We start from the raw sequence: 19,477 nt of genomic DNA, 5'->3' as shown, positions 1-19,477 counted from the left end.
TTATACCGTTGATGTGCTTCCTAATCTTCAAAATCTTCGTACATAATATAGTTGAACTTTTGATTCACAGGGGCGTGAACGCAACCAGAATTGTTAATGTTGAAAAATAAGTTGGGTAGCCCCATTAGCCAAAATTTATAATGTTTGGAAAATTCTTTATTCATAGCGTACTTTCCTAGATATATGCTATTTGGAACTTAGCCCTTTTTGGATTTATTTTAAGTTGACTCATGTAGCATCAAAGGAACAAAGAAATGATAACCAGTGATTTCTGTCGATAATATTACTCAGAGAATTAAAAAAGACATATGATAAAGGTAATGAGGCTGGGAGGGGAATAATCAAAAAAAAATACTGGACCAGAAATAAGATAGATTTCATAAAAAGAATTCTAAAGCTCTTTTATTTCTTTGGATAATATGGTGAGTTTTCTTTTGCTTCGTTTGGTTTTGTTTATGATGTTTGGCTGTGATCCAAGTATCTACTTTCATTTAGAATTATATTTTTGTATATTGTATTATTTAACAGCCTAAATTCATTCTTACAATAAAACAAGTTTTCATATGGGGATTGTACAGTTAATATATTATTAATAAAATCATCAAATAAATAAATTTTACTCCCCTGCTATTTAAAAGTTCATTCGTCTCTTCACAATGTAGAAATCACCATGTATACCTCTTTTGCCCATTTTTGGCTGTTTTCCTTTAATTCTTTTGTGCAGAAGCAAGAATGTTTTATAAGATATTACTGTTGTAACAATTCTAATTTGTCAAATTACAAGTTATATAAAAGACTTAATTATGCATTGTGCTGCATTTGAACCAGAATTATAAAAAATGTTTGTGTGTGTAGTATTTTGACAACCACAATACATTTTAAGGAAAAAATAATATCATTTAAAATATTTTCTTTCCCATGTTAGTCTTGAGCAAGCAAGGAAGGGCTGTTCTAAAGTGAGATTAGACAATAGAGCCACTTCATTTCTTATGCACGTGAGCGGAGAGGGCTTGAGGTTATTAGTTGAAACCGAGTAACCTTTCCAGGCTTTCATCTCTTTCTTTTCAAATTTGAATATGAAAAGCATATTCAAGTCAAAGACCATCACTTTAATGACATTTGGCAGTCATTTGATTTATTAGGTTTTAGAAAAAATTTTCCTTTAAATATTTCATCATACTATGCTAATCCTAGTAATATTGCCAGCTGCAGCCTTGTACCTGTATTAGTGGAGACAGAATGGTGTGGAATTTTCTCTGTCATCCTAGTAAAATTTCCATGAATCTACTGAATAATAAAATAATCTTATTGAAATATTCAGATTTGGGTTTTTAGTTAAAGTGTCTTAGAATACATAATAAAAGAAAATGTCTTTTGAAAGAAGAGGGTAAAATTACTTCATCAAATATTGAGGGGGTTTGACAGCAATAGAAATTGTTCTTCATGGGGATATTTTTACAATAGGATACTTATGCTTTTCAATTTGATTAATTATATTATATGCTTTGAAATATCTAAGTAATCACTATAGTGAATTTGCACACTGATTTATGTTTGAAAATGAGTTCCTAAAAGTTGGTCATATAAACAGGTCTTAGTTTCAGGATTTTCTAATTATTATTTGAAGTTAATAATTTACAGTAGCATGCCTCTGCATTTAGTAAAAACTGATTTAGTGAAGGGTAATAAAGAACAAATTTGAAATTGTATAAACAAACATTTAACTGAGGAGTTCATCTTGGTGTGATCTAGTTTTTTTTTTTTTTTTTTTTGGTGAGAAAGATTGGCCCTAAGCTAATGTCTATTGCCAGTCTTCCTCTTTTTGCATGAGAAAGACTGTCACTGAGCTAACATCTGTGCCAGCCTTCCTCTGTTTTGTATGTGGGATGCTGCCACAGTGTGGCTTTATGAGCCGTGTCTAGGTCCATACCTGGGATGCAAACCTGCAAACTCTGGGCTGCCGAAGCAGAAGTACAAACTTAACCACTACACCACCAGGCCAGCCCCACGTGTGGTCTAATTTTTAAGTCATAGTCTATTATTTGTTTTAAATCATTACTCAAAGAAGCATATGTGACTCACATAATAATATCTGTGACACCAGAATGTGTTAAATAAGAATTGAAGTGAAAATTATACAAATATATTTTTTAGTAGTTAATTCTGTAAAAATGATATAAAAAATAAACTGCAAGAAAATATATGTTAAATTAGATATAAAGTTTATTTCTTTTGTTTGGAAACTTATTACTTATTTAAGGAAACATGTTATGGCAGAATACATAGGAGAATGAACTGTAGTTGCTGCTCTGGTTAATGTTGATTTATATAGCTCATATATTAGCATAATGGCTATAAAGTATTCAACAGGCTTTGATCTCTGAAGAACCAAAACTTTCTCGAGTACTGTAGATTAAATAAAAGCAGTGATAAACATGTACTTCATTACATAGTTTGAAACAGGCTAACTGATACTTGTCATTCTGAACGCAATCGGAGATGAAGATCTCATAATCTCCACTCTTGATAGACTACTAGTGGGGTATTTATAGCTCAGATGTAAATCAGGAGACTATTGCCATGACACTGTTAACTTGAAACCCTGGGGCATTAGAATCTCATTCTCTCTCTCTCTGTCGTGAATAATCTATCATGTGTAACTATACAGTAGTATACAATGCATTCCAAAAAAAGAATCCCTTTGGCCTTCATTTTAAAATTGATAGTGAAAAAGAGTAAAGGATTTTTTGTTCATTTGTTGTATTTGTTTCTTTGTTTTTTTTTTTTTTTTTGCTTTCTAAACAGCCATCAGAAAAAATTCGGATTGAGATCATAGCTCTAAGCCTTAATGATTCTCGAGTAACCGAGGATGACACTATCCAAAGGCTGTTCATTGAGTGCCGATTCTACAGTCTTCCTGCTGAAGAGACACCTGTGTCGCTTCCAAAACCCAAGAGAGGGCAGTGGGTCTACTATAACTATAGCAATGGTGCGTATGGTTCATTTATAATATAGACCTTTATTTTTGTCTGTCTTATCTGTGAAAGAAGCTGAAAGAACAAAAGGAAAAATATAATTCTCTAATGTTCACGCAAAATCATGGAAGCCTTGTCAGAATAGATTATTAAAAGTCAAAGCTGTAGCATAAGGATTAAGAAATTAAATCTGAAGTAATACTAAAGTTAAGAGAAAACAAAAACAATGTTTCTGGGGGCTGGTCTAATGGCATAGCAGTTAAGTTCATGCACTCTACTCTGGCTGCCCTGAGTTCACCGGTTCAGATCCCGGGCACAGACCTATGCACCACTGTCAAGCCATGCTGTGGCGGGCATCCTACATATAACGTAGAGAAAGATGAGCATGGATGTTAGCTCAGGGCCAGTCTTCCTCAGCAAAAAGAGGAGGATTGGCAGCGGGTGTTAGCTCAGGGCTAATCTTCCTCAGGAAAAAAAAATGTTTCTGGACGTTCCTGCTATATCATAGTATCAAGAGAATAGTGCCACCTAGGTCTCCAATTGAATTTAATCAAAAAATGTGATATTTCAAGGTGGAAAAATAGTACTCGGTTTTTTAATCATATGATTCAAACAATTCACTGGCCTAATTTTTTCTACCTTTCTGATCAATGTCATTACATAGATGTTTTCATGAGATATATATGTATATGTATATTGCCCAGTGTCTAGATGTTCTGGATATTAGTTGAGTGACCTAAGTTCTTACAACGCCTTTTCATTTTTTAGCCCACACATCCATTCATAGGAGCAGGCAGTTTTTCTCTTTTAGGGCTTTCTCTTTCGCTAGTTGACATGTACGTCTACTGGACCAGTACAGACCCAATAGGCACCCTGTGCATTCTTAGATCAATCAACTTTAAAACGTTCTTAATAATAGTATGTATCAGTGTAAAACTAGAGAGGAGTTAAAGAATCATATCAAGCTGCCATGTCCTTAAGTTAAAACTACTTATTCAGTTCTCCTAAAGCCCTCTATTAAAACAAACCCTAAAGATGGAATGTGGCATTTATCTTTAGCAAAACAGGCCATCTTATACTAGTTGAACACTAATATTTTTTTCCCACCAGTTTTATAAATTGCAGTTTTATTTCTTTCTTTATTTTTTGGTGAGGAAGAGTCACTCTGAGCTAATGTCTGTTGCCAGTCTTCCTCATTTTTTTTTTTTTTTGGCTTGAAGAAGATTAGCCCTGAGCTAACATCTGTGCCAGTCTTCCCCTATTTGGTATGTGGGACACTGCCACAGCACAGCATTGACAAATGGTGTAGATCCACGCCAGGGATCCAAACCTGCAACCCTCAGCCACAGAAGTGGAGCGCACTGGACTTAACCACTACACCACGGGGCCAGTGTAGTGGTGTATTTTAAGTTGCATTTTAATCAGCATGTATAATCATGCTATTGTACTAGTAGGAGTATCCAGAAATCTGATCTAGTCTTCCCTGTACCCACAATTCTTACTAGTTTTGTGAACTAGAGCAAGATGTTTAAATGTCATGGTTCCCTGTTTTCTTATCTATTAAATAAGGTGCTCTCTAAGATCCCTTGCAGTTCAAATTCTGTAATACCAGGTAGGTCGAAAAATCACATGGGAAGTAAGTAATGTGGTCAGGACAAGGATCTGATTCCTGCTTCCTTTCATTGACTTGATATAACAGAATCATTTCCAAAAATATTTTCTCAGGCTTCCTAGAGATCTTTTAACTGCAAAGTTCTAGAAAAGTAAACCATATCAAAATATTATTAGTAATGAAAGAACTGTTTAGTCAACTAATTGTAATGAAGACACCCCAAGAAAAGAGACAAATCTTCTGGCTTTTGTATTATTCTTTGTAAAGGTCAGGAGTAGAATGTTTCGTTGGACTGACAACAGAATTGTCTTTTAGCAATATACTGTACATTGGGAAACTCGGCCCTGCAGCAGCACAGATGTTTCCGTTTGCTCAAGGAGCGATGCAGGTCGTTCTTTGGATGAGACCTGTGACACATGCTCAAGTGTCCTGAATTTTGTACCTTCTCACACGGTGACCTAGGTCTGTTTGGGGCTTTTGGTCAGTTGGTTGGGTGGCATTGGTTTGGGGTTTTTTGTAATTTTTTCCTTTTACTGCAAGATACCCTACTGTCTAATTGGTATTTTAAGAGTTGCTTATGTTTCTAATGAATTCGTCATTTGATAGCAACAAGAAAACCAATAATTTATTAAAAATGAATTCAGTAGAAGTGTTTACTGTACCTTTCTTCAGCTTCTATTGCTGCCTTTTGAGATTTGACCATGTAGAATTAAGAATTTTAAGGATATTTATCTAGTGGGTGAGGAGAGGAATGTACTTTGTGCTTGGAAGCAAAATGATGCTGTTTTAAATCTCTATACTGTGTCATAAAAAACTAAGTCCTGGGTCATTAGCAAATTTGAGAAATAATTAATGTTAACCTTGTAGAAGGTTTTACTTTATTTTTCACTTATGTATGCCACAATGAAATGTTTTTGAATTATTTTATTTGTGTGTCCTTCATTGCAGGAGACGACTCTTGAATCTTTGGTTAATAAGTAACTATCTCATCCAATTATTGTAATGATTTGCCATTTACTTGTTACTTGATGTGAAAAGTCAATATAATATTGCCTTACATCTTCCAAATCTTATTAAATATTAATTAAAGTAATTTTATTTTCAAACTAACTTTTTAATTTAGACAGAAAATTTAAAGGACACTTAGTACATGCTAGCTGCTGTTTGAGCACCATACCAGTCGAGAAGTTAACTGAGCCTCCCAATGATTTTGCCCTGCATTATGACTTAAATCTATTCAAAAGGGATTTGTATGCTGAAGCCTAAATTAGGTACATAAATGAGAAGTTTTTACTAGTGATCCCCAGGATTATTCGTAGCCTAATTCAGTATTTATTAAGAGGTGTTAATACCAGTTTCACCTACAGAAAAATATATCTTCTTAAGGCTACTAACACTGAAAAAAAAAATAAAGTTGAATTCACTTGCTAGACATTGGTAGTAAGAACAAAACATTTGTATTTTATCGGGCTTTAAAATTTTGCTTAGAGAATGCTGAGAAAGCAAGAAATTAGTTTGGAAAAAGATAAGATTAATGGGAGGCCTGAAGAATCTTGTCTGGGCTGAATAAAGCCTTGTAGGGAATTGACAATGGGAAGAAGAAAGATTAATGAAATCATCCAGAGTTTTTATGAGACTTATGCAGATCTGGGCCCTTAGTCTCTGAGCACTGAACAGTCTATCTTTTGGAACAATTAAAGTTTAATTCAGAAGATGAAAAGGATGCAGAACTTTAGATTTTGTTACTAATGGGAGGAGAAACCTGACAAAGATAAGGATTAGGGGGATGATAACACTTTAACACAAATGTTATCTGAGATTCAAGGTTATCAACCCTTTGTAATTAAACCATCTGCATTTCTTACTTCTGCTGGATGACAGTGATAAAGAATATAAGGATTTCTCCAACCTGCAGAAGTGAGGAATATGTTTTTAATGGTAGACTATTTGAGATCAACTCAAGTATTTGGACTACTGGTTCATAACTTTTTTGAGAGACATGCTTTCAGTAAGTTTATGTCAAAATCTATCAAGTCCTAAGCAAATGTGATTTCTGATGAGAATGAAAGGTAAATAGCTTAACTTCTGGAGAGTTCTGCTACTTTTTATAATCACCAGAATTGCTTTTTTAAAAGATGTATTTGAAGTTTTGAAATGTAGACTTTTTTTTAACCATCTAGTTTCAGAACATCAAATAGATGTCCTTAGGATCATGACCTAACCAGAGGTGGTCAAAATGTCCCTGTTTCTCACATGTTCAATACAAAAGCGTTCACAGTTCCTGATGCTGTTCAAAAATTGAGCAAAGGAGTGTTGGACTAAACAGCGGTTCTCAATGTGTGGTATCTTGACCAGCAGCAGCAGCAGCTGGGAAGATGTTAGAAATGCAAACTCTCAGGCCCTTCCCTGGACCTAGGGAATCAGAAACTGGGGGTGAGCTCGGTAATCTCATTGTAACAAGCGCTTCAGGGGATTCTGATGCACCTTAAGACTGAGAACCCTTGGGCTAAATTAAAGTGCCCACTGTAGGCCTTGTTTGTGCAAGCAGGAGATTTGTAGTTGTAACGCGGTACACCTTTGGAGAACTAAGCTTATTGGTAAGTAGCTTGAGTTTTTTCAAAAAGGAATTTTAAAAAGTGTTTAGCCAAGAGAGTGGTTTAAGGCACCTGGACTGGGTGTATCTAAGCAGTACCCCTTTATGAAGGAGTGAAAGGACAATGAAGTGGCTTCACCTGCTACAGTTAGGGAACGCTTTCTCACGCTCCAGTCTGTGCTAACAACATAGTTGCTGATTAAACAGCAGGAAAAGTTTTGGCTTCATATGGAAGCTGTGGAGGCAGACATCACTGGATTCAAATTCTGGCTCTGCCACCTTCCAGCTAGATGACCTTGGGCAAACTACTTACCTTCTCTGGGTCTGTTTAATCATCTGTAAAATGTGAGTTAGCATGGTTCTTAACACATATGATTGCAGTAAGAGAAATATTGAGTGTAGTTCCTAGTTCATAAACATCACTCAATAAATGGTGGCTCTCACAATTTTTACCTTTGTTAAAAGAATAGGAGATACAGTGTGCTGGCCAACTGGATGAAGCAGAAGCAGAAGGTGTCCCAACTATACCATCTTTTACCAATTTCAATGGTAAAGATGTTGCAAAAAAGTTAAACATAGAATTACTATATGATATAGCAATCCCACTTCTGGATATATACCCAAAAGAATTGAAAGCAAGGACTCTGAACCCATGTTCACAGCAGCATTATTCATAATAGCCAAAATGTGGAAACAACCCAAATGTCCACCAACAGACAAATGGATAAACAAAACTTGTTTTGTTTACAAAACACATATTCAATGGAAAATTATTCAGTCTTAAAAAGGAATGAAATTCTGATACCTGCCATGGATGAACCTTGAAACATTATGCTAAGTGAAATAAACCAGATGCAAAAGGACATTTATATGAGGCACTTAGAATCATTAAATTCGTAGAGACAGAAAATAGAGTAGTGGTTACCAGGGACTGGGGTGAGTGGAAAGTTACTGTTTAATGGGTAGAGTTTCAGTTTGGGCTGGTGAAGAAGTTCTGGAGACGGGTAGTGGTAATGGTTGCACAACAGTATGAATGTAATTAATGTCTCCGAACTGTATGGTTAAAATGGTAAATTTTAAGTTATGTATATTTTACTACATTAAAAGTTTTTCAAGCTATTAGGATTCATCAGAACTGGTCTGGTTTAATTGAAAGACTATTTGGATGCTAGACTCTGAATTCAGTCTTTTTTTTTTTAAAGATTTTTTTATTTTTTCCTTTTTCTCCCCAAAGGCCCCTGGTACATAGTTGTGTATTTTCACTTGTGGGTCCTTCTAGTTGTGGCATGTGGGATGCTGCCTCAGCATGGCTTGAGGAACGGTGCCATGTCCGTGCCCAGGACTCGAACCGGCGAAACCCCGGGCCGCCAGAGCAGAGTGTGAGAACTTAACCACTCAGCCACGGGCCGGCCCCTAGTCTTTTCTTTTTAATCATTAAGATTACCTTTGTCTTCAAACAATGTAGACCATTGTACTTAACAATACTGTATTGCATATATGAAAGTTTCTAAGAAAGTAATTCTTGAGTTCTTATCACAAGAAAAAAGAAATTGTAACTATGTGAGGTGACGGAACTAAACTTATTGTAGTGATCATTTCACAATATATTCATATATCAAATCATTATGTTGTATACCTAAAACTAATACAGTATTATGTTTCTTTTATATTTCAATAAAATTGGGAAAAAATTACCGAAAGAATTATCACAAAAAAACAATGTAGACCATTATGGCTTAAAAAGCTGTAGAACTCTGAAGTTAAAGAGGATATGGCCTACCATGTCTTGAACTGGTGATTAACAGCAAAAACAAAACATTCCCATTTGAAAAAAAAATTTTCCATTTAGCTTGATGTACTGGTGCCCAAAATGAGGTACATCTCTCAGCATTAGTGGAACTCATCTATCAGCATCTGTAAGCATGACTTTTTAACATTGATAAGTAAAACACTACATTTACAAAATACTCTGAACCCATTGCGTTTTTTGATTCCTGTAAATCTCAGTAACCTGTATAAATAGTCATATTTACTAATCTGGCATCGTGCAAAGAGCAGTAAGCTGAGAGTGGCTGTTTGCCCTTGGTTTTTACTGCTCTTAAACCTTACCCTACACAGACCCCTTTGTGTCTCCCACCCAGTGTGCCTAACTTGGTGCCCAGCACATCTTTGCCCTCAGTTAATATTTGCTCAACTGAGTCAAGCGATTAAATGAGTCAGTCACATCGTAATTTGAGATTGAACTGCACTGTCCAGGGAAACATTCTCAGTGTGAAATGTCTGCTCCCAGTGGGGCCTGGCTGTAGAATTGTCCTGGCACCTTTCACCCTTCCTGTAGTTTTGATCAGGGATTATCTCTAAGTTGAGATCTGGTCACAGGGGAGCCTTTACCTCCCAAAGGGCATGTGAAGAATAAATGTCTTCAGGAGCTAAGGTGTGACCAAAAGGCTGCTGAGCTGAGAAAAAGTCATCAGGATGAGAGTGGGAATGTTCACACTCAGTTGCCATTTTCCCGAAGTGCAGACACTTATTTACAGTTTCAGGTCTCTTTCTGGTTTCAAGTATGTTCTTTCTGGTGAGACTTTAGATCAGTTATCCAATCTCCATTTCAGATAAGTCAAGTCTGGCCACATTCCTGCATGCCAGCATGTACCTTGAAAAACCAAAGACAAACTCCACACCCTGAAAAGCCTCTCTCTCCCTTCCTCTGTGTTTCTCTCCTGTTCCCCCAACCCGAACACCACAGACGTCAGCCTGTGGGTTTCCTCAGCCCAATACACCAGATGCCTCTTTGATTGCATGTTGTGGCAGGAGAGAAGGATTAAATTACCCAGGCTGTCAGGAAGGACAAGCTCTCTGCCATACATTATCATTATCACTCGCTTCTTGGGTGAAGGAAAACGCAGTAAATCCCTCAAATACAAAGCAATAAAGATTGCTGGCTTTTACTGTCATGACTGCCAGTGCCATTAACAGGCAGTGACAGCAGTGTGGCCCTCTTAGATGTTGCTTGTATCTTTTCTGACAGTGTGCACATAAACCTGCCAGTGACATGACATCAGATCACATGACTCTTCAGATTTGATTCTGATTTCCAGAGCCACTTTCTTTTCCCAGATGTACAAGTGAGGTGGCATGAGTTGAGTCTCTAAAAACAGGTATTTATACAAATACAGAGTGGCACTAATGTAGCATATTCCTGAGTGACTTCCTTTTGTGATTTCTTTTTTTTTTTTTTGGTATAGTGATCTGCGTGGATAAAGAAAACAACCAAGCAAAGAGAGACATCCTAAAAGCTGTACTACTAAAACAAGAGATGCCTAATAGAAGGTACATTTAAGTATCTAAATTATCTGATGGTTTCTATAAAGATCTCTGTAGCGTGGTGTGGTGAAAAACAGCACAAGATGAGGACTCAGAACACCTGACTTCCCTGAGTCACTCTGTGTCCTGGAATGAGTGTGTGACCTCTCCGGGTCTCTTTCCTCCTAGGAATATAGGAGCCCTGCCTCTCATGCAGGTCACTGTAAAGAGCCTATTAAGTGCTTTGCAAATCAAAAGACTGCACAGTGTATCTAAAGTATTCTGTTGCCGTTCAGGTGTAACCGCACAGAGCTTAACAGGTGGGTGCAAAGAGGGCGCACACTGGAGTCAGATGGCCTACGGATGAAGCCTTGTTCTATCACACACTAGCTGTCTGACCTCAGACAACAACCCTGTGCCTCATTGTCTCCATCTGTACCATGGAGATACTACTACCGTATAGGCTTGTTGTGAAGATGAAATGGGATAGTTCACGTAAGATGGATGGAATGCGCGTAGTAAGTGCACAGTTAATTGTGGCCTTTACTGTAAATAGTGGTAATGTTAATATTAGTAGTTAATTGTGGCCTTTACTGTAAGTAGTGGTAATGTTAATATTAGTAGTTAATTGTGGCCTTTACTGTAAGTAGTGGTAATGTTAATATTAGTAGTTGTGAAAGCGTGTCAGCCTTCCAGACTAATTTTTACCTTGCTATTGTTGAATAATTCATCATTTCATGTTATTTTCTGAGTGCATTTTTTTTTCCAAATTTGAACAGGACACCCTGTAGTTCTGGTTCAGTAGAGAAATTATACCTGTTTGAGAAGGAAAAAGCCTGATCTAGTAAGTCTGTGCTTTCATGTGAGCTCCCTCGGTTCGGTCTGAGGGATTATCTGAGTGCTGTCCGTTACCCCGAGCTGGGTTCCAACCACACTCCTTGCTAGCTCTCCCCCTTGGCCCGTGTGGACCCTGCATCTCTCAGTTGTCCTCTTCTCCTTGCCTTTATGGCCCAGAGGAAACAGCCTCTCGCTGCCTTAAAAATGGAGCTTGCCCCAGCACCTTAGAAAGAGACTCGTGTTCTTTCCTTTCCTAGAGGTCATGAAGTAAGTGTTAAAGATGTTACATTTTTCAGCAGAGCTTCCAAACTAGCATTTGATCTTCTGTTTCAAGAAAGGAGACTGGAATCCTTAGCTTTAGGATCTGAAGGTAGCTTTTGCATTAACTCCTTGTATGTATATCGTTTCTTGGGATCTCAGTTCTGAAGGAGGGTTGGTGCAACCCTGTTAATTAGCCTGAGGTCCTCTTTTTCCCAGGATGGCAGATAATCACCTAGGTTTTACTTACTTATTTTGTGTACTTCGGCTTCTTTCAAGGCCCCTCAAATACCACCAGTCCCCCAGGGTTATCCCAGGTCACCAGTGATTAAACAGCACTGACCATGTCCTCTGCTTCTCTGTGGTCAACAAGCTGGGTCATCGCTGGCCCGGACTGAGCTCTGTTCCCGTGGACAACCCTGGGCTGGACCCACCAGTCCGTTCAGTCATATTCGCCTACCTCTGTGTCCACTTTGTTTCTGGAATGTTGGAACATATTATAAGTAGCACTCCTCATCGGGGAGAGCAATTTTGTTTCCTTAAAAGTGTGTATTTTTTAAAAAGCCGATTCTTCTTTAATCTTAGACCTGCCTTTCCTTAGAAGACCTACTTATCTGTACCAAAACAGTTCTAAAAATGAAAAAAAGTCCACAGTAATTGTAATGACTCCTACTCTCCCATCATTGTTTCTCTGAAAAACCTCTAAATGCCCTACAGAGACACAAACGTTTATATCATTCTTGAGAGAAACCAAGAGAGGTGTTGCAGGTGTAGACAGACTGAGTCAGGGCTGCTGACAGCTGCGTGAAGGCTGAGTGTGGCCGGCTCCTCTGACTACCAGGGAGGGACAGGGCCGTGGTGGCAAAAGCCGGGTCCCGCTTTCCTCTCCTGACAGTATCGTTTTCTTAAGGGGAAAAAGGGGAGTTTACATTTACATTTTTCCACAACCAAAAGAGAGTTGTCATCCAGGAAACGTTCTCACCTCTCTGAAGTACTCGGAGGTCATATTACTTCAAGTACCTACCAGTTTCTAAGAATTTGTTTTCTCAGACAGCAACCCTCTTGATTATTGGTGATAACTTACAAAGGCATGGTTAGAGCAGTTTGGCCCATCTTCCCTGACGTGCATAAGATCATATACATTGTATAATGAGTTATATAGTACCTTTGCATCCTGCCCCAGGCTACATTTGCAAACATACAAGTGTCAACTTAAAAGGGTGGCAACACACTGAAATAGGACTTTAAAATGTATTTATTTGAAGCCATGGTTTTGACACTGACTTAAGGTTCCTTTTTGGTTTCATTTCTTCTCTTTAATGCTGTAATATTGAGCACATCTAACGTAACCGTCAGCATTTAATATGCAAAACTCACATGTGACCCATAGGCTCTTCTGTCCTGTTTCGTATAAAAATGAATTATTTCAGAATGAGAAGAGACTCAGAAGTCATGTTGAATGACTTAAGGAGTTTTAGCGCCTTCTGATTTCCTAAATAACAGCAAGTGACATTTGAGGTCTGGATCTTGAGGCCCAGCCCAAGGCCTGCCTTCCACAGAGGAGCCAGCCTTCAATAAGGACTTCCTTTTTGCAGTTCACAGAGTAACTCGACAAATACTTCTGATCCAGGGCCAGCCGGATGGCACAGCGGTTAAGTTCCCACGCTCCACTTCAGTGGCCCAGGTTCACTGGTTCAGACCCCGGGCACTGACCTACACGCTGCTCATCAAGCTGTGCTGCGGTGATGTCCCACGTATAAAGTAGAGGAAGATGAGTATGGATGTGAGCTCAGGGCCAGTCTTCCTCAGCAAAAAGAGGAGAATTGGTGGCAGATGTTAGCTCAGGGCTAATCTGCCTCAAAAAAAAATATTAGGAAAAAATATATATTTCTGATCCCCTACATGAGTATCAGAAGCTAAAATGGTAAAGAAGGTGAAGTCTCTGCCCTCGTGGAGTTTACATCTGAGGAAGACAGACAACAAGTAAACAAATCAACCAATTGCATATTACAAGAAGTACTAAGAGAAACTTAAACACGTTGCTAAAATAGAAAATAACGGTGAAGGTGAACCTGAGGAGGTGACATTTAAGCTGGTTAGTGAAGGATGAGAGGACCCAGTCAAGTCGTGAGTAGCCCAAGGCCGGTCATCCCAGGTGGAGGGGATCCCGCGTGCAGGAACACGGAGAGGGTGTTTCCGGGCTGGGCAGTGCATTAGCAAGGCCAGGGCTCGCTGAGACATGGAGAGGCAGACAAGGAGCAGGAGCGGCTGTGCGGCTCTTGCTGTTTCTGCCTCCACTCGGGTTCTTGGCGTCTACCCCACGTGTACATCCTCAGACTAGACTGTGGGCTCTTCCGGACAAGAAAGGACGTTTCACCTTTTTGTTTCAGGGGGTTAAAGGTAAGATATAAGACGTGTCTGTGTGTGTCTGTGTATGGACAGTTTATCCCGAGCCAAACTGTAGTTTTTAAATTATTTTAGTGTACCTTCCTCCCTTTTTAGCTTAACTTTATAGTTTTTTAATTTTGTATTTGACATCTCATTTTGTTCTCTATAGAATTTAAAGCCAGAAATATTGCATTTTTTCCAGCCCTTTCTCTGGCAGTTAGAAGTTTTTTTCCTTTTTGTCTCAGAATTCTCATATATTCAGTGGAGTAGTAGTCTCATTTGTAAAGTGATACAGATGTGATCCTTAGATGTGAGACATCATAGAAGGGTAACACTTAACCTTATTGTTACAGTCCGTGCAGCCTCTGCCTTTTCTGTAAGTCTCGTGGATGTAAAATGTGTATCAAATATCACTTTTAATTCTTCCAAGCGTATTCATTTTAAGACAATTTCTTCCATCATCGTTCTTCTTGTTTAAGTGAGTGGTATAGTCATTGCATAATTTGGAAATCTCAGTTTTCAATTGAAACAAGCCTTTTCCATGCCTTGTTTTTCTCTCCCCTTAGAAATGCAGACGCTTAAGCAGCTCTATGTAGATGAAAATAGTAATTATAAAAAGAGCATTTACTCAGTGCTTACTTAGTATGTTCCAGGCACTGTTTACATGTATCATCTCATTTGATGCTCTCAAGAGCCCTATAAGATAGGTATAATTATCCTCATTCTACGGATAAGGAGACTGAGATCAGAGAGGTTAAGTAATTTGTCCACAGTCACACAGCTAATAAGTAGGGAAGCAGAAATTTGAACCCAGAATGGATCCCTTAACAACTCCATCTTAATCCTTCTGTTTTATATATCATATAAAATATCCATCTTATCTACTTGCAGACCAGGATCTGCACTCTTTACAATTATTTTGTGAATAGGTATTACCTTTGGTTTCAACTTAAGGGATTTCTATTTCTAATCAAAATCTATTGCTAGCTAAAAACAAGGACTTAAATGAAATGTTGAATACTTACTTTCAGCAAATTAGTTAAAAATAGTGTCATGGTTACCTATCAGCACTTGGAAAAGAATTTATTTGTGCCTGTTTTTCAAGGCATGATTTCTCAGAGACTTAGATTTTTATCTAAGAAACAAGTTTCTTGCTTTGTTTCTGATTTCGGATGGATACATTTTGAAAATGGTCAAAATGGTAGTTTCCAAGCATCCATGGTTTCAACTCTGCTGCCAAGACGTATCAAAAGAGTGCTTAACTGTAAATTCCTGTCATTCGGTCAGTCCAAGTGTGTTTGGCCTCAACACAAGCCACTAATTCAAATCAGTTCCATCAGAACCCTACCATTATGTGTCTAAAAGTAAAATAAAGCTTGGATGCTATGACTGTAAGTTCAAAGACTGCTAAAGTAACACAGACCTTTCCTATAGCTGTCGGGCAGAGCTGCAACGTTGATCTCGCGTTAATCCCTGCATTTTATGGAACACAGACAGTTGGTTCAGTTGCTTAGTTGCAACTCCGAAGTCGTACTTTTCTGTAGAAAATGTTGCATTTCTATTGAAAATGCTGCCCTAACCTCCATGGTCTTTTTTCACTTGATCCCTTTAGCCTTAAAAGTAGATCTGTCAACATATGACCAGAAAGTGTGTAATAGAGTGAACAGCTGGTTCTTCTCTTCGCCTGGTAATTAATTCGCTCAGATTCTAGAGATTAATGTCCGTTTGAAGGCTGAGTGTGCTGTAATAATTCTAGTAGTTCGTATCACAGCTTATCTAACCTAATGGAATGTTTTATTGGAATAATTGGAAACTTTGAGATTTCATACTTAGTGATAAAAACCTATTTGGGCGTTTTGTTTCGGCGTGATTTTTCTCACTCTGTGGTGATTTTCTCTGGTCTTTCCCTTCTCAGCATTCGCTTCACTGTGGTCAGCGACCCTCCAGAGGACGAGCAGGATCTGGAGTGTGAGGACATCGGCATTGCTCACGTCGACCTCGCTGACATGTTTCAGGAGGGGAGAGACATCATCGAGCAAAACATCGACGGTATGGGGGGACGTATTGCTCAGTTTGTACAAGCAACATCGGCTGAAATCCAGCTGCTTTATTAGAACCTGTTTGGTGGCTGCAAGGATGTTGAGTCACACATTAGTTGAATCTTTTGCAACTCAAGCTGACTTTTTGTTGAAACTGGAAGCCTCTCCCTGCGCCCCTCTTCTGCCCTCCCCCTCTGCCTGCCTTCGAATCAACAGAAATTTAAAAACAATTAACTACATTTCAGAAGGAATTACGCGTTTTGTTAGTAGTGGGTGTGTATGTGACAAAAATTCAGCCCTTGGATTTTTTAATGTTGTTTATGGAAACCTCATGCTCACAGCCTTCTTCCAGCTAAGGCGTCTTGTTCTGAGTGATCGTTGTAGTGTCTTGGGCAAGGCTTCAGTGTCATTCAGTGTACAAGCCAGTGATATAGTCACTGCAAATAACTCTGAATAATTTTGGTCACTTGTTTCCCACCAGGATTGAGGAAGGAGTAAGGGATTCCTGACAAAATGCTCTCTCCTCGATTTTCACCTCACCAGGTGCAAGTCTCAACAATGCTCAATCTACCTTCTATTCTTGTGTGACGTGTTCAGAGTGTGCTGAAGGAATTATACTTCATGACTCGCACTTTTAAAATCATAATCGGGGTGGCCTGGGCCGTACAGTCGGCCCTCCGTATCCACGGGTCTCACATCCTCAGGCGGCCAGCTGCAGATTGAAAGGCCTGCGATGGTTGCGTCTGTACTGAAGATGTACAGACTTTTTTTCTTGTCATTATTCTTAAACAATACAGTGTAACAACTATTGCATAGCATTTACTTTGTGCTAGGTACTGTAAGTAATCCAGAGATGATTCAAAGGAGGACGTGCATAGGTTATATGCAAGTACATCACCATCTTATATAAGGGACTGAGCATCGTGGATTTGGGTATCCGTGGGGGTTCCTGAAACCAGTCCGCCACAGCTACCAAGGGTAAACTGCACACAATAAATGAAGAAATGAGGCTGAGTCCTAGTCTCATTTGTTGCATTAGCAGAGCCATCTCTGGGGAAATGTACCTGGTTTATTTACTCATGTATTCATTCATTCTTAACTGAGCACCTCTTAAGTGCCAGTCGCTCTGCTTACCCCATAGGGCTTCATGAACCACGTGGTTCATATGTCAGGGCTGCTTGACCTGGATGTGTGTCAAGTGCTCAAAAGTCAGATCAAGCCAAATAATTAACCAAATTAGACCAAATGACCAAATTAGAAACCTGATCTGGGAAATCTTTATAAACTACATCTATCCAACTCCACAACTTTGTTTGGCAAGCACAAAAGAAAAAGATGAGATTAAATATTACCCTAAACTCTATTAAAGATACCCAGAACCGAGAGAATCTGATGCAAATAGCCATAATTACCTATGCTTTATAGTCTTAATCTTTTCTCCAGTCAGTTCTGTTTAGCAACCCATCTTGTCACTCTGCAAGACCACTTATGACCATACTGGTCTGACAGAGACAGCTATTGTGGCCTGTGTTTTGGGAAAGAGTCAAAAATTAAACGCTGGTCAGGTCAGGATCTTAATGCTTTGTTCTGTGCCAGACATAGAAGTGAGAAGTCCCAGAGAATAGATGAAAATTCAGGGGAATGAGGTGGAGACCACTTAAGCCCCTGCAACCTCCCTGCCTGCTCTTTTCTCCACCTGTCTGTGTGTACCAAGTTTTGTTTGAACATTTTCTTAGAGATTATCTTGGAATTAAACTCACACACACAGTAAAAGTTCGGGGGAAACCACAAGAAATATAAACAGGAAACTATGTGGACTCCTAAGTGCTGTCAAACTTACAAAGTTCAGGACTCTGGCCTTGAGTCACTAGCAAGCATCATTGTCCACAGAGGGACAGAGTCCCAGGTTCTGAATCAGCATCCTGTCTGGACCCCACCACTGAGCTCAGAGAAGCCCCAAGGCTTCCGCCAGTCTGCTTTGGGTACACCACTGAAAGCTGTGGCCCCCTTCCAAGGAGAGCCCACATACACTCAAAATTCTGTATCTACTTACCTTCAGCCTCAGTTCGTGGACCCTCAGAGTCAATCGACAGAACTTAACATTCCTAAATCTACCGTTTTAACGTTTTCTAAATTCACATATAATCTGTTTTAAATGGAATGCTTCCTTAGAAAGATAAATAACAATCCAAATTACGATCAGGTACCAAATTTGCTAACACTATATATTAGAACAAATTCTTCATTATCGTATCTTGATCTCTTTTAGACTTTTTATTTCTTTCTAGCTTAGAAATTCTGATTCTGCATAGGACTCATTCTCCTGTAGCCTTTCTAGTAGATAAACTTCAGGATTAGATCATTCATTTTAGCTCTATAAGCAATATGTATACATACATGCAGTACATCTGAAACAAGTATCTTCATACACACGCCACAAGCTTGAATTTCTGGATTTCTGAGATGCCACTGAACCTTGAACTTTGATAGAGCTGTTTTCCTCTTCTCAACTACTGTTTCAGCTAACCTATCTGAAGAAGACTCTGTTGAATGCTATTAACGCTTTTCTGTTATTTTCTCCCTAGTTTTTGATGCACGAGCAGATGGTGGAGGTATTGGCAAGCTGAAGGTAACGGTCGAAGCGCTCCGTGCTCTGCGGTCTGTCTACGAGCAATACAGAGATGACTTGGAGGCTTGAAGGAAACTGCTCCAGAGGCATCTCCTACTCCTGAGTAAATGCGCACATGAAAGCTCTTAGACGAGGTTTTTGTAATTACTCTGTTGTATATAATCTATAATTCATGGGAAGTTGGGATGGGGGAGGCCTGGGAGTGAAGTATTCAAGTTTTGTATACTTTTTCATTTGTTTATTTTCCTATTCCCTCCTTCCCTTGACTGCCACCCTCAGGACTTAAGTTCTCCACAATGGGCAACACCCTCTCAATAATTTATGCCTACATGATAGCAGGAGAAAGTCGATTTGCATTTTCAACACTTCCTTATGAAGAACTGAAATGCAATTCCCATTTTTATTTTTTAATAAGCAAAAAGCATAAATCTGAGAAAACCTATGAAAAAGAAATACTTTTATGTTATCCCTAATCGTCCCACTAAATGGAATGCCTATGATTAGCCTCATTAAGAGTTTTATACTGTGAAGATTTTATTAGAAGCAATATATGAAAATTACTTGGATTAATGTGTTAATCTTCCTCTTTAAAATGCTAATATCCATTTTATGCACATTAAAGCTCAGTATGCATTCCTTTGATGCATGCAGTTTCTATCAATTAAATATAAAGAATAAGACTTGGTACCAACTTATTAAATTACTGCAAGTTTTTTGGGTGTTTTTCTTAAAAATTAACAGTTCTTAGGTTTTTTCCCTTAAAAATTACACTTCTTCCTACTTGTATTATTTTCATGTATTTGTAATGGTGATATGGGATCCAGGGATGTGTGTATATAAAGA

The 19,477-nt window shown here is 38.5% G+C and overlaps 1 protein-coding gene across 4 annotated transcripts in view; it reads left to right on the top strand.

Annotated features, from left to right (window-relative positions):
- Positions 1-19,276, top strand: part of RPGRIP1L (RPGRIP1 like) — a 97,670-nt gene extending 78,394 nt beyond the window's left edge. For 2 of the 4 annotated variants that reach the window (XM_070500578.1, XM_070500580.1), the window contains 4 exons: positions 2,806-2,989; positions 10,426-10,510; positions 15,882-16,015; positions 18,591-19,276. In XM_070500578.1, the coding sequence (XP_070356679.1) occupies positions 2,806-2,989; positions 10,426-10,510; positions 15,882-16,015; positions 18,591-18,703 (516 nt within the window). In that variant the 3' untranslated portion in view covers positions 18,704-19,276. Of the gene's footprint in view, positions 1-2,805; positions 2,990-4,902; positions 5,050-10,208; positions 10,327-10,425; positions 10,511-15,881; positions 16,016-18,590 lie in introns of those variants that run through there. The other 2 variants (XR_011499041.1, XM_070500579.1) reach the window with 2 other exon arrangements.
- The last annotated feature ends 201 nt before the right edge of the window (positions 19,277-19,477 follow it).

The sequence above is a fragment of the Equus asinus genome, chromosome 28, assembly GCF_041296235.1.
Source record: "Equus asinus isolate D_3611 breed Donkey chromosome 28, EquAss-T2T_v2, whole genome shotgun sequence".
In the NCBI taxonomy this organism is placed as follows: domain Eukaryota; kingdom Metazoa; phylum Chordata; class Mammalia; order Perissodactyla; family Equidae; genus Equus; species Equus asinus.
Note: the sequence above shows the minus strand (reverse complement) of the source record. Positions and strands in the feature narration are given on the sequence as shown.